The sequence below is a fragment of the Vigna umbellata genome, chromosome 2 (genome assembly GCF_029865625.1).
Source record: "Vigna umbellata cultivar VRB3 chromosome 2, Vumbellata_1.0, whole genome shotgun sequence".
NCBI classification, from domain to species: domain Eukaryota; kingdom Viridiplantae; phylum Streptophyta; class Magnoliopsida; order Fabales; family Fabaceae; genus Vigna; species Vigna umbellata.
The window spans coordinates 51,189,268-51,205,224 of NC_142166.1; the positions used below are offsets into that span (position 1 = coordinate 51,189,268).

At 28.7% G+C, this 15,957-nt stretch overlaps 2 protein-coding genes across 2 annotated transcripts; one reads left to right on the top strand and one right to left on the bottom strand.

The window, feature by feature from the left end:
• Positions 1 to 3,385: 3,385 nt before the first annotated feature.
• LOC124838822 (Thioredoxin superfamily protein) lies at positions 3,386 to 5,521 on the bottom strand. Its single transcript, XM_047314511.2, has 4 exons — positions 5,187 to 5,521; positions 4,838 to 4,940; positions 3,885 to 4,046; positions 3,386 to 3,695 (listed from the first exon to the last, which is right to left on the bottom strand). Exons 1-4 carry the CDS (start codon positions 5,447 to 5,449, stop codon positions 3,525 to 3,527), a joined length of 699 nt encoding a protein of 232 aa, XP_047170467.1. The 5' UTR covers positions 5,450 to 5,521; the 3' UTR covers positions 3,386 to 3,524.
• An 8,303-nt stretch (positions 5,522 to 13,824) lies between these two features.
• On the top strand, positions 13,825 to 14,589 carry LOC124838810 (RING/U-box superfamily protein). The gene has a single exon (XM_047314499.2). It carries the CDS (start codon positions 14,142 to 14,144, stop codon positions 14,526 to 14,528), a length of 387 nt encoding a protein of 128 aa, XP_047170455.1. The 5' UTR covers positions 13,825 to 14,141; the 3' UTR covers positions 14,529 to 14,589.
• Positions 14,590 to 15,957: the final 1,368 nt, after the last annotated feature.

Consider the following 15,957-nt stretch of genomic DNA (forward strand, 5'->3'; position numbering starts at 1 on the left):
TTTGATTTAATTTATATTTATTCTATTATAAATAAAATATTTTAGATATATATTTAACATAAAAAAAATTAATTTCATTCATAACTTTTAACAAAAGACTAAATATTCAAAATCTGAAAAATGATTTAAGCTTACTGTATGAAACTGTCATCAAACTATTTGGACAACTTCTAAATGGCAAAAGAAATATAAAATCCAAGCCACAACTCACAAATACCATAAATTCAAAATCTTCCTAGTGAAGACCTAAAACTTGAACTAGAATGGCTAAATTTGAGAAATACGACAACTACACTATAATGAAAATTGGAATTGCTATCTAACTACCTAGACAACCTTATAATGGTACAAGAAATATACAAATCAACTTAAAACTCACAATTAACAGGAAACTCGAAATTTGCCTAGTAGAAACCTAAAATTTTACTTAAAATTAACTCTAGTACCTAGCATCATGCTATAAAGAGTGAAAATGAATACCTAAGCTACCTAAACAGTAAACTAAGTTCCTAAGCAAATTCTAAATGATGAAAGAATGCTAAAATTTACTCTAACCACTACTAACAACAAAAACTTCAAAATTCACATATATAAACCTAAGAAATGCATGTTAGACAAAGTAAAACTAGAAACTATGCCAAACAGAAAATAAAACTAGAAAGTAACAATCAAGACAAGTTCTAAATGCCAAGGGATTACCAAACACTGAACTAACCACTACAATTTATTGGAAAATCAAAATCTAACTATTTTACTAAAACCAGTCAAAAGGAACTAAGGAAACTGCACTAAGGCTAATTTCTACTTGAAACAGAATTTACCGCAAACTAACACTTCACACAACTCAAAATCACTAAACTAAGTTAATTTTACTTCTATTTATCTACTTAAGAAAGCATGAAATCTAAAATATGACCCTATGACCCTAAGAAACTACCTAAAAACAGTAAAACAGAACTTGCAACTAGCTAAACTCAAGACATCAATTAAAACTACCCAAATTAATTTCTACCGATTGAAAACAGCAAAAGAATACTAGAATCCAAATAGCTATCATGCGCCACTTGATAAACTACTCTAGAACACTACTATCATGCAAAACAAAACTAGGCACTTTCTATGTCCTATTACACCACAATCAAGCAATTCTGATATATCAAGCTAAACTATTAAAACAATTACAGAAACAGAACTGAAAAATGGAAATCACTAAATGCTTACGAAACTGAAACAAAAAACTAGGATTAACTACTACAAAAATTTGAACAGAATTGAAAGAGATGGTGTAAGAAAGATAGAACCAGGAAAGAACTGCAGCTATTAATATGTGGATGATTTGTGAGAACTGATATCAGTGCAGCAGACTTGCAGCTTAGTAAAAGAAAAAACTTAGATCTTCCAGCTTCAATTTCACACATCCTTCAATGAAATCTGAACCATTCAGCGAGCATTTGCAATCATCAAGGTTTATCAATTATTCACGTATGATAGACTGAAGCTTATTTGTGATATTCACAAGGATGCTTTTTATTGTGTATTAACTGGAAAAACTAAAAAAATGTTCAGCACACTTAAACTAAACAGTAAAAATTCCAAAGCTACCTAAACAGTAAAAATGAATACCTAAGCTACCTAAACAGTAAACTAAGTTGCTAAGCAAATTCCAAACGATGAAAGAGTGCTAAAATCTACTCTAACCACTACTAACAACAAAAACTTCAAAATTCACCTATATAAACCTAAGAAATGCATGTTAGACTAAGTAAAAACTAGAAACTATACTAAACAAAAAGTAAAACTAGAAAATAACAATCGAGGCAAGTTCTAAATTCCAAGGGATTACCAAACACTGAACTAACTATTACAGATCACTAGAAAATCAAAATCTAACTATTTTACTAAAACTAGTAAAAGGAACTAAGGAAACTGCACTACGGGTACTTTCTACTTGAAACAAATTTTTTAGCAGCAAATTAACTCTTCACACAACTTCATGTGCGCGTTTCATTTTCAGTAAGGATGAACATTTCATATTTCAATTATTATTCATGCGTTTGTTTATGTAATTTATTCAGTGACACATCTGCTCCACTCTGTAGTAATTTACACCTGCTCCTACAGAAGGCATACTCTGATTTCGATAATTGTTACTTGACATTCATCTTTTGTTTGCAATGGCTTAATAGTAAATGATAATTACTATATTTGTGTTTTAATGAGAATGATATTAGATATTCTTCCCCTGTATTTTCTTTCCAGTTTTATTCAATTGTGAAAACCTTTAGTTTTTTTATAATGGACTTTTGTTTTTGGATTCCAGAAATGTTGAGGTGGGTAGTTTGAGCATTGCTCCCACCAATTCATTTTAGGTATAATTTATGTCCAAGGAATTATTGAAGTCTCATAAGAATTTTGTGGGAGGAAAAGAGTTATTTAATATTTTGTTGAGTATAGTATTTGTCTTATAATTACCTATTTCCAGAAATATCATTCTGAAATATCTTGTTCCTGAGAAAAAAAAAATACCCTTATAAAAAAAGTAGTTTAAGTATTTAGAAAATTTTGGAAATGTCGGAAAAAATGTGGAGGTGCAAGGAAAAATCGGCCAGATCCTCCAAAAACAAAACAATAATTCCAATATCCTCTCTCAATGGATAATTTGGTTTCTTCTAACAAATTCTGCTATTTTTTATGAATTAATCGTCCAAAACAATGAATAGATTAATAATATTCACTATTACAGACGCAACCCAAGCTATCAAATCCCATGACAATAAACACTGCCACACCTCTCTGATTTCGCATATGCATATGACCATATTACCATGTAAATATTCTGTGTTGCAAATTGTTTGCTTACAATCTTGAGGCAAATTGTATTTTTAAAACCTCCCCCAATCTTTAGCCTACGTTTTCATTTATGAACAAAACTATTTCCATTTAAACACACAACAACAAAAAATTAAATGCCTACTTAACTATTGCTTTTCTCAAAACTATAGATTTATTTGTTTATTTTTTAAAGATTTTATATGTAAAAAATGTTTGCTTTATAATAATTTATAAAAGAAACATTTCTTGTTTTAAAAGATAGATGAACTTAGTTTCTTCATAAGCTACTCAACAAAATTCCTAAAAAACTTTCCACCTTCACATTTGTCGTTATTGTTATATCTATCCGTCGCATAAAAATGACGATAAATTAATACACGATTTATTCGTTTAATTTCAATGCTTACTTCGTTAAAATTAAAATTTACTAAGTTTTATTACATTTTAATATATCCCCTTTAATCCTATATCTTTTAATACATTAACACATGAAAGGAATATCACCCGGTCATCACCTGTGTATCTCATATTGCAACCAATGCCACATCGTGAGGACTGAGGAATGTTTTGTAACATTCTATTTCATTATTGCATTCTTGGTACAAGCACCTGTAATAAGTCAGCATACACTTTCTTTAAATTCCTTTACTTTCACAGTGCTAACGCAACTGTACTTTATGTACATACAATTTTTACAAGAAGAAATGAAGAGACTCTGTATTTTGGATGCTCTTCTTGGTACCAACCAATGGGTCAATGACCTTCCTCCAAGCCTTGTAGTCAATGGCAACTCCAGTATCAGACAGCAAGAATCCATTGACATAGAAAAAAGGTGTTCCATACACCCCTCTCGAAGCAGCATACTGCAATTTCAAGGAAACATAAACATAAGAAATGTATTTGGTTGAGAGGTGAGCTATATTTATGCGTTTTTCCAAGTCTTAAAAGAGTCAAAATATGAAAATATCAGTTTGGAACTCAAAATTTCAAATCCAAATATCTTCTAATATTAATCTGAACGAAACCTAAAAGATTAAAAGAGTTTGTCTTGCCTTAAAAGAAACTCTGGTCTGATAATCAGTATTTGTGTCATTGAAGCCATTCTTTATAGCTTTATAATAAGACCTCCCAAGAACTTGTGTTGCAGACTTCACTATCTCCTCCACAATAGAAGCCCTAGACAAGTTCCGTGTGTTAGGCCCATAGAATTTCTCCTGTTAAAGGGTATGCATCAGTTTTCGTGAATAAAAAACTTGAATAACTTTATAGAAATATTATCCGAGATGCGAAATACACCCAATGACTCAATCATAGCACGTAACATACATAGCACAGAGGCATCACTGTAAACAATTTTAAGCCAGATAACTATGATTTTACAAATAGTCTATTACTGTTCCTTAAACAATTATGACATTATTGTCACATTTACTAATTCAACAATTAACTTTCATTGTGCGAATCTTCTAGAATCTCTCCATGAATCGGATGCAACGCTCCATCACCAGATGATCAATAATATGTAAGGCTATATTTGAAAATTAAAACAGAACAAGCAGAAAGAGAAGGGAAATTAGAAAAGAACATCCAGAAAGAAAAGGGAAATTCAAAACAAGAAAACAATTTTCCATCTTACTGATTGGATAGAATAAAAACACGAGTAAAAATTTTCCACTGTCTGGGAACAATCCATTCTGAATACATAAAACGAATACGAATGCCACTAATAGTGCAGTATATGACCAACTAGATTTGAATCTAAAACAGATATGTTGTTCTAAAGTTTCTCGAACAGGATTGTCTCAGAAGAAAAGTACCTGTATGGAAAAAAAAAAATACAAGGACCGGAAAGAACAAAGTCCCAACCGTGAGAGGCACTAGCAAATCGAAAGCACTACGAAAATTGGAATTCCAATTCAAAATGGCCAAAGCTATGAGTAAATATGATAACATCTTCAAAGAACGCACGCATCATACACACTGATTTTGAAACTCGAATACAAACCTGATGCTTGAAGAACCACTCCAGCAAGGGGAAAGTCGCAGATGCGTTCAAATTGCTCGCTATGTGCAAAGCACGAGACGCAACAAAAGCATTGTCGTGATATCTGTGATTTGGAGAATACAGAAACCAAATTTCTAAATCAATATTCCACACAGAAGGAAAGATAATTTAGGTCAGCGCACAAACAATGATGAAAAAAGCAACCCATCACATTCTTTTTTGATCTTTGCTGAATTTGAACCCAATTCATAATAAAATCTAAAGAGTGAGTAGGCAATTGCAGAAAAGTCAATTCCTTAAAGGGGAAGAAAATTAAAAAGGGCACGAGAAAGTATTGGGTGTGACTTACGGAAGAGGTAATAGGTGCAGAAGAAGCGAAACCCGAGAACCGTAGTGATGAAGAGCTTGTTTGAGTGAGGGCCATGAATCCCTGCTGTCTGGGCACACTGGATCATAAAACGCTTCGATCAAAACCGTATCCAATAAATTCAACGACCCTTTTCCGTAGACGAAGCCGTCAAATCTTGAAGGCGGTATGTAATCGGCACCAGCACTCAACAGAGTAACCAAAACCTGAAAACCAACCAATACCAATGTTGTCGTCCGCACCATTTTCACTCTCAATGAACCAACCAACCAAACCAAGCCTTGTTGTTATGTCTACTATTCCACTCCCAAGTACAAGATATTAATTTATATTAAATTTTATTAATTTCTTAATATAGTTATTGTTTAACATAAAGTCAGATATTAATTATAAAGTTAAGGTATTTTAAGAAAAAATCTAAATACGATAATTTATGATCTGTGGTCCAACGACAGTCCAAACACAGCCTTATGTGAACGAGGTACATTGAATGTGGCCAGTTTATGGTTTGTGAAAAGATTGCGAAAGAAAGAAAAATCAGACCAAGGTGAGTATTAGAGTGGGAGCGGCACTACCAAACCAGTCAAATAAAAAGCGTTTTCGAAAGAGTGATTAATTGAAGAGAATGGGTGGCAAAAAGTAGAGGGAGCCATAATTGGAACTGTGGTCAAGCTTTTTATCTCCTTTCTCGTGTGTGCATTTAAATATTTAGGTTGTGTTTAAACTCTGGAGAGAGAAAGAGTGAGTAGATCAATTTAAAAAGATAGAAAAAAATTGTGATGTTGTTTAGATTAAAAAAAAAATAATGTAATTTAATTTGATTGGAGGTGAATCCTTGACATTCAACCAATAACTATTACTATCTGTCAGAAAATATTAGTTAATTTTTTTAAAGAATTAAATATGATTTTGTAATGTTCGTTTTAGTCTTTGGAATTTTGGTTTTAGTCCTCATTTGTTGCTAAATGAGGACCAAATTTTTAAACAGTGTTTAATTTTCGAGAACTAAAACGAACGTTTCGAAAAGAATGAGGACCAAATTGTATCTTACTTTGAAACAGAGACGAAAACCAGAACGGTCAATATTTTAGAGACTAAAAACATATTTAACCCTTTTTTAAAACATCAATTTTTATTTCTTTAAAGTACAATTATGTTTATGATTTTTACGGTTAAGTTTTTAAACAAGATTAAGTCGTTTTCTCTAATATTTTTAATAAATACAAAAACTCAATTGTATTATGTTTCAGTTTAAAGTTAAAATATCTTGAAGTCAGAGAATTTTTAATTCTACGTGAATTTTTTTATCATTCTCTCTTATTTACAGTAAGTTTGGTTATAGATTAAAAAAATACTTAAATTTCTTGAGACAGAAAGTAGTGGAAAATTAACTTAACTAATCTTGATCTTATGCATTTCTTACAAAATTGTCTTTTTTTAATAATATTGCGAATTTATGTTTATACTGAATTTTATTGGATTGGCCTAGGATAGATTTTCATTCTTGAAGGTTTTAATAATGGACAAATAAAAATCATTGGTTCTTTCAGATAAATTGAGTTCGTCCAAACGACAATGGTACACATTCCTAACTTTAAACTAATTTAGATGTGAAGACTCATATACTTTTTTATGTATAAATTAAGTTAAAAATACATTTATTTCGATATCAAATTTATTAAATAATGTTATTAGATCAATCGTATATTTGAAATATTATTTATTTTGAAAACTAAAACTATATCCTAATTTTATTTTTTTTTAAATATTTTAATAAATGAAAAAAAATTATGTAAACTGTCTTAAACTTCAATTTTTAAGTAATGAAAGAAAAAATATTTAAACTATTTTAAACTTCAATTTTTAAGTAATATAAAATTATTAAACGTAATATAAATAACATTAAAATATAATTAATATGATATTGAGTTTTATAAATAATAAATTGATAAAAATAAAAACAGGACACTAAAATATAGAAGCTCAAATAAGTATAAATTTAAGGGTTAAATATCTTTTTACTCCTTAAACTATTGGTCGTTTCTGGTTTTCATCCCTCCTTCAAAATAAGGTACAATTTTGCTTCTCATTCTTTTCAAAATTTTGGTTTTAGTCATCGAAAACTAACACCGTTAAAAATGTGGTAATTTTTGAGGTTAGTTTTCGAGGACTAAAACTAGAGTTTCGAAAAGAATGAGGACTAAATTGTACCTTATTTTAAAAGAGGGACAAAAATAAAAAACGATCAATAATTTAAGGAATAAAAACATATTTAACCCTAAATTTAAAAAATACAATTTGCTTTTTCTTCTTCCCTACGGAAAGCATGAATTTGAAATTGCAAGCTAGGCACCTGTAAACCCCTAAATATTGCAATGATGAATGTGATTGACGCCGGATGCATCCGCTAACGTAAAAGCTATATGTGGTACCAGGATGAATAATATCTTCTTCCTGATCGTGAGCGACACTCAATCATTTACTTAAAATATTTCTTTCTTTAATTTTTCACAAAATACTATATTTGCAGTTTTTAATTAAGAAAACCACCTATTGTAAGTTTAATATAATGGTATCTTTTTTATATTTCTAGCAAAATAATATTTATCTTTCTTATTTTATCAAAATATAAAATATATAAAGTTAAAACTAAAGTTTTCAAATACAAATTAAGAATTTTTTTAATTCAAAAATTGAACTAGTCGAAAGAATTCTTTAACTTTATGTTTTAAAATTTTTATTTATTTAAAATTTCATTAATTTTTAGTCAAAACTTTAACTTTAAGAAATATAATGATAAAATCTATTAACATACTTTATTTTAAGAAATTTTATTTCAATATTTTAAAACATAAATTGAATCTGCTCACTAAAAACACATGACTGAATATTTGAACTGACTCTTCGTGAGATAACTCACTAACGCTCAAAATAGTTGAATGCATGTAATCAAAATACACTCGTTTGTTTCTTAAATCAAGATAAAACTATAAATATCAAATTTATTTAAGAAAGTATAAAAAATTAAATAAAAATGTGTGTAAAATTTAAATCCCTTTAAACCACGTATTGGAGATAGCCTTGAAAGTCTTGCTTAATTGATATCTTTAGATTACAAAGTTTGTAGCCACCATGAGGTGTCGTCACATCATAACATGTTTGTTTCTCATTGACTATGAAGTACATCCAATGGACAAGTTTATTATTTTCACAAAATAACAATGAGTAAAGTACACCTATTCCCTTTCCCATTTATATATGTTTAATAAGAAGAAAAAAATAAAAAATAATTTTGATAGGAAATGGATAAACACAATGAAAATATCAAAGTGAAACATCAAATGAGGAGGACAAGAGTCTTTGATTTAAGAAAAACGAAAAAGAAGAAAAATTAATAAATATACAATTGATTTTTTAAGAAATAATTCATTATTATTATATTGTATCTTTTTAACAGCCGCCCTTGAAAAACAAAAAAGAAATATAATGAGAACAGAAAAGGAGCTTGAAGACATATATTCATGGCATGTTTATCTTTTGATGGAACCTACCAAATTCGAATTAAACTCAAAATTTATGTTTTAATTAATCAATTAAAATTTAATTTATTTAAATCGTTCCGATTGAAAAATAAATATGTTGTTAGACACTTAGCTGACTCAGAGAGCATATTTTAAGGTTAAGAAGCCTAAATTTAGTCAATTGTGCTCCACTCTGTCCACGGCTTCAAAGACAGTGTTCCAATTTTCAAATAATCAATCGTATGTTTTCAGGGTTCCTTGTCTTCTTCTGCAATTTCCATATCATAACGATACTATTGACAATATTTTTTTATAATATTTTAATATTGTTTACGTGTCATTATGTGATTAGTTTAAAATTATTTTCCAATCAATAATAATAATTATATAAATATCAATATAGACCAACCACAGAATAACATGTAAATAATGTTAAAATATTATTAAAAAAATATTGTCAAAGTATCATCGTCCTTTCGTTATTAATTCATACGTTACTTTTGCTTTTAAGGAACCCTTCAATACATATTCAAATTTTATATTTAAAAATCTTATACAAAGAAGATGTTTAAATTATATATATATATATATATATATATATATATATATATATATATATATATATATATATATATAATTTTTTAATGAAACTATTCCGGGAGAAAATTCTTTCAAACCTAAAATATTAAAATAAATATTACTTTTTTTAACTCTCCTTTTATACACACCGTTAGAAATTAAATCCTAGAATAAATTATGCTCATTTCATCGAATTATTTCAAACTCCTTTTTTTTTTAATTCAACACAAAACGCTTAAAGAAAACATTACTTTACCCCATCTTTGCATTAGACATATACTGATTTAATTTAAAATGCATTATAATAAAAATCACTTTACAATCATAAAAGCTCATAAACACTAATATATCACACATAAGACACGTCTCATAATCTCAACAACACATAAACATACAACTTTACGCAATAATTTCACAATTTTCACACATCTTAAATAGTTATCAAATTAAATACTAAAACTAACTCTCATATTATATAATAACCAAAGTGTGATTCATGAAAGTTAAATTTCTGCAGTGACAATATCTTTCCTTAATTGTAATCTCATAAGGAAAAGAAGAAACATACTAAATAGTTACCTTAATATGTTATACTTGTTAATCTCACATGAGCTCGTATTTTATTAACTAACATTTTTTTATACTCTAAGCTTTTGTTCATTTGAATGGATTTGGAAAAGAGTGATTGAATAAATTTGAGAGGATTTGAAGATAAATTTTTATTGTTTATTTGAATGGATTTTGGAGGTAAATGAGACTAGATTTAAAAGTGAATTTTTTTAAATTGTCACATCAATCAAATTCTACACTAATTCTCACAAAATTTACTTTCAAATCCACTCTAACTTACCTCCAAAATCCACTCAAATAAACAACAAAACATTTACCTTCAAATCCTCTCAAATTCATTCAATCACTTTCCCTCAAAGTCATTCAAGTGAACAGAGGCCAAAAGACAATTTAAGGAGTTATGATGAAATAAAGAAAAAGAAGAGTTTATAATCCATTTATGCTTGTCAAAATAGGTTAGAACATGCGAGTCAACCCGACCCACCATAGATTCGAGCCGTGTTGGGTTTGAAAAAAATGAATGTTTTTATACGGGTCAATTTTCAACTCGATTCACTTAGAATCCGGTTCATCCGGGTTGAACCCGTGGTGAACTGAGTTGACTCACCAACCCACTTACTTTAATTTTTTTAAACTATCACATCAATCAAATTTTATACTAATTCTCACAAAATTTACTTCCAAATCCACTCTGACTTACCTCAAAAATCCACTCAAATAAACAACAAAAAATTTACCTTCAAATCCTCTCAAATTCATTCAATCACTTTCCCTCAAATTCATTCAAGTGAACAGGGGCCAAAAGACAATTTAAGGAGATATGATGAAATAAAGAAAAAGAAGAGTTTATAATCCATTTATACTTGTCAAAATAGGTTAGAACATGCGAGTCAACCCGACCCATAGATTCGAGCCGTGTTGGGTTTGAAAAAATGAATTTTTTTTATACGGGTCAATTTTCAACTCGATTCACTTAGAATCCGGCTCATCCGGGTTGAACCCGTGGTGAACCAAGTTAACTCATCAACCCACTTACTTTAATTTAATTATTTATTGTTTTTGTGTTTCAATATTATTAGTTAACATTTTTTTATTGTATTGTAAATGAGAATAAAGAAAAAGATGTTTCATGAGAGCAAAATATTGTAAATTTATCCATTCAAAACCCTAATCTTATAGATTGATAGGTGACACAAAAATTATCAATATTATAAACTTATTTATTCGTATTTTGGGTTTACTTTTGGATTATATTTGAGTTTTATGTTAATTTTTTATTTTGAATGGTAAGTTTAACATCATTTTAGAATGAAATTATTTAAATTTGAATTACACTAAAATTATAATTTTTTTTAGATTTTAAAAAAATGTAATTAAATAAGCAAGTAAATCAACCTATTTAATCTACCAACCCATGGTGGGTTGAGTCTGAGTTTGAATTTTTTTCGGCTTGCTAGTCAATCTGTGGTGGGTCGGGCCGGATTGGATCAGGTGACCTATTTTGACAGTAAAAATAGTAAAATTTGTAGTATTATTCCTATAATTCATGTGAAAAAGAAAACTTAGAAGATATTCTTAGTGAGTGAATTATTTGAAAGATATATATGTACATTAATAGTGAAAAAAGGAAAGGAAGAAAAGTGGAAAGTGGAAAGAGGCAACCTCAGGGTGGTATGGTCAAGTTGAAGGGTCCTTATGTTATGCGTTTGGTGGTGAATGGGTTGAGTCATTAACGGCGTGTGTTGTTTGGAAGAGGCATTAACCATGTGGATGACCAATCGAAAGAGCTTTCTTTTTGAGGAGGAACCAGATTGGTCCCACTTTAACATTGTCTCCTCATTTCAATCTCAATATATGACATTAATAATATCATCTGCAAATCTTTCTTTTCCGTTGCTACTCCACAAATCCATCCTCGCCCACAGGTACACACGTACGGCCCAATGGACGTTTCCTTCTTACGTAGATTTTATCCTAATTTATTATTGTTTCAAGTTATTTACTTTAAACTTTAGAAAATATCCTATTATCAAATCTAGCACAATAATCATAGTCAAAAACAACATTTTAATCACAGACTAATTTATTTTATGTGCATAATTCATCACAGACTACTATCTGCAGAGTAATTTTTATGACAATGTGGATTTGATCATAGAATTTATATTTAATGTTAGTACATTCTATTTAAATTCATATATATATATATATATATATATATATATATATATATATATATATATATATATACACACACACGAAATAAAGGCACAAAATGCGATGGAATCTAAGTTTAATGGGAAAAAAGACAGATTATTCTCACTTTACTAACAAATATGATAAAATTACAACACTGTAAGAAAGTTATCAATATATGAAAAAACGTGAATAATGTGTGATAGATATAAGAAACTCATTGGTATTTAATTGTCCAATTATATGTGATAAATATCATAGATGTTACTTTTCAATGTTTGAACTAACATTTATTTAAAAGCAATTAAGTTAACATGTTTTTATTTTTCTTTTTATACACGTGGGATATATGTATGATAAAATGATTGAATACACATTAAATTTTATATATGTGATACTATGAAATATAATTTATAAAAATGACACCATAATGTTCATCTATTATCAAATTGCAATAAAAAATATATAACTTGTTATTTTTATGTTTTTTCATGGGATACTTACTTAAAAAATATTTATAATTTTTTTAAAACTTATGAATATTTATGTATATACATAAATATTAAAAAATATATATTTTTAAAATGAAATATAAATAAATTATAAAATAATATAAATTAAATTAAATATAAATTATATTTTAATTATAATTAAATTTATCTTAATAGAATGTAAAAAATTACTTGATGTTGTGTTTGAATACCTATATATGATGTATAAAGTATTATACTAACTTCAATAATAACTTAAATCCCTCCACTAAATAAAGTTATAATGTGACCAACAAAGTTTACAGTATTTGTAAAGTAATTTATGTAAAAAACCACCCTAATAATAAGAAGCTGAGATAATTACTAATATTCTTTAATTAAACCTATTCAGTACACATATTTTAAAATAAATTACTTTACTACCATATTATATGTATTGAAGATTATTATAGATGTGATTCTTTAAATTGAGAATATACGTAATTACATTATTATCAATTTAAGAATATACAGTAATGTAAATTATAGACACACGTTTATTATCAATACTTTATCACAATTTTAAAATATTAAAATCAAGTCAGAAATATAAGTATTAAAAATAACATTGAGAAAAAAAACCCTCGAGAAGTATCTACTTAAAAGAAAACTTCAAACCTTTTGGGAAATAATAACCAAATTTGTTGTGGTTTAGCATATGCTATTTATATTGAGAGAATATAATTTTCAACAATAACTATTTACATATTTAAAATATGTATTAATTATAAATTCAATTATAAAAACGAAATATTTATCTCATACAGCACACAAATTAAAAGCTAGTTTCTTAAAACATATTACAGCTCTTAAATTGGTTCCGTAAAATATCAAAATAGTTGGTAACAACAAAATTATAAATGTATAAGAAAAACGTGTGCCAGCTAAAACATTAAACACATGGTTATTATAACATAAAAGATCATACATAATTTGACCTATGATTTAATCTCATGGTAGAACATATGAGAAACATGTGAGCAATATTGATTGAATGTATTAATTTTAGTATAAGTTTTAAATAAGAATAATGAAATAATAAATGTTGAAGAGAATATGTGATATATGAACAATAAATAGGGTGAAAGAAAGTAACAAAGATGTGTGTTAAATATTTGACGAGTGATGATGAGATATTAACTCAAATACAGCTGTGCTGAGTCCATCGGTCGAGAAAGAAAAATCTTGTTGGCCACTCTTCTCATGCGTATATATATAAATTTACAGGACTCATTCACTCACACAAACAAACCCCAAAAGCATTAATAACTCCTTCCTTTGTTTCTTCCGTCACCACTCGCAGTTTCATCACTTCGCCATACGTAATCTTTGATTGGATCTTTGTTTTCTTGTGTTCTTGTTTTCCAAACAGGGCATAAGCCTGTGCGAAGAAAGTGCGATATGCAGGGTACATGGCGTGAATACCCGATTCCTTGGGTGCTGCTCTACCAACCCCCACCACCGCATTAGATAAATTCTGTTTTGGAATCGGACAAAGGTTCGAGTGAGCGATTCAAAAGCCCAAAGCCAGAGAAAGCGAAATGATTGATTCGGTTCTTCTCGCGCTTTTCTTGCCCTGCCTCGGTATGAGTGCGGTTTTCATCGTTTACATGTGCCTTCTGTGGTACGCCACCACCCGCCACCACCCCCCTGGTAACGCCTTACCGGTGAAGCAGGTCGCTGACAAGGGTCTCTCTTCCCTAGAGCTAGAGAAGCTTCCTAAAATTACCGGCAAAGAACTGGTCTTGGGCACTGAATGCGCCGTCTGCCTCGACGAGATCGAAGGCGAGCAACCGGCTAGACTGGTTCCTGGTTGCAACCATGGCTTCCATGTCCATTGCGCTGATACATGGCTCTCCAATCACCCACTTTGTCCTGTATGTAGGACGAAACTCGATCCTCAAATTTTCAGTTCTAATATTCCCTGAACATTCCAATCCTTCGCTATTATTCAATCAATAAATAAGAGAATTATTATTATTATTATTATTATTATTATTATTATTATTATTTTATTTTGGTAGTGGTATCTTTCTTCTTCGCATGTGGTGAAACATGAATTTAACTTTAATTCACATATTAATTTGTTGTTTAATTTTTGATTTGAAAAAAATGTGTTTGCTTTTTCCATGGAAATTGACGCTGTCACGTAAATCCTAGACTGGTAGGTGAGGATTCGTTGAAAGCATGAATGAATGGCCGTGAACTGAACCGTTTCGTTTGCTTTTTCCATGGAGTCACAGAGAGTATGTAGGTTTTGATTTTATCACCGCAAAACACTACAGACAGTTTCATTTCATTTTCATATAACTTATATAATTTAATTACTATTTTTTTTCTAATTGAAAACCTGGAGTTTTTGTTTTATAATTTATCTACATTAAGTTACAATTTGAATTAAAATAAAAAATAAAAACTGCACCCAAAACGCCTAATAAATGCATCCAATTTGATTTGAACCATCTTCTTTGTCAATCGCTCTCAATTTGGTTTTGAGTTTTCAAACTGTTAATAATTGGAGAGTGCGTAAGAAAGAAGAACCTTTCCAAATAAAAGAAAGAGTGTAATTATTGGGGGTAATGGAGATAATATTTGACAATATTTTTCAGTTAACATGTCCCTTTAAACAAGTTTAGTAAAGTTTCTTGTTAACGTGTAGCGGCTGATTTAAAAAGAATGCCTAAACTCGTAAGAAATAAAAAACTTATTATTGTAAATGATTTCAAATATATATTAAAAGAAAAATAAACTCCAGAAATACTTTTGATTTCTTCTACTAATTTGTCAAGTTTCAATTTATCAGGTAACTTTTACCTCATAATAAGGTTATTAATGAACTAGAAAAGTAATGATAACACACTTTTTGTCCTATTCTTTCAAATACACATATTTTTATTAATTAAATTTCTTTAAAATCATAAATAATCCGTTCAGTAAAATATAAGACATGAAATTTTATACTAACTTTTAATAAACAAAAGAAAATATACTTACTATAAATCGCCTTCTATAAGTTTTTTGTACGATCATTTTCGTAAATATTTTATATTTCTACATATACAACTTGCCTATGTATAACACTTTATACTAATTTCCTTTTTTTTTAAATATGTTTATGTTTATTTATAAGTTATTAAACTTAATATCCTTCACAATACATAGTAGTATAATGATATCACTTAATATTTTTAGCAAAAAAGACAAATTGTTATTTTAAACTTATATATGCATATTAAATATTTATTATTAAGGGTATTATAGGTAAATGAGTATTTTTGAAAGAATTTATAAAGATTAATTATTGTTTTTTACCTAGATGGAAATTGGTAAGAATATATTCCTAGTGTTAATTATTTG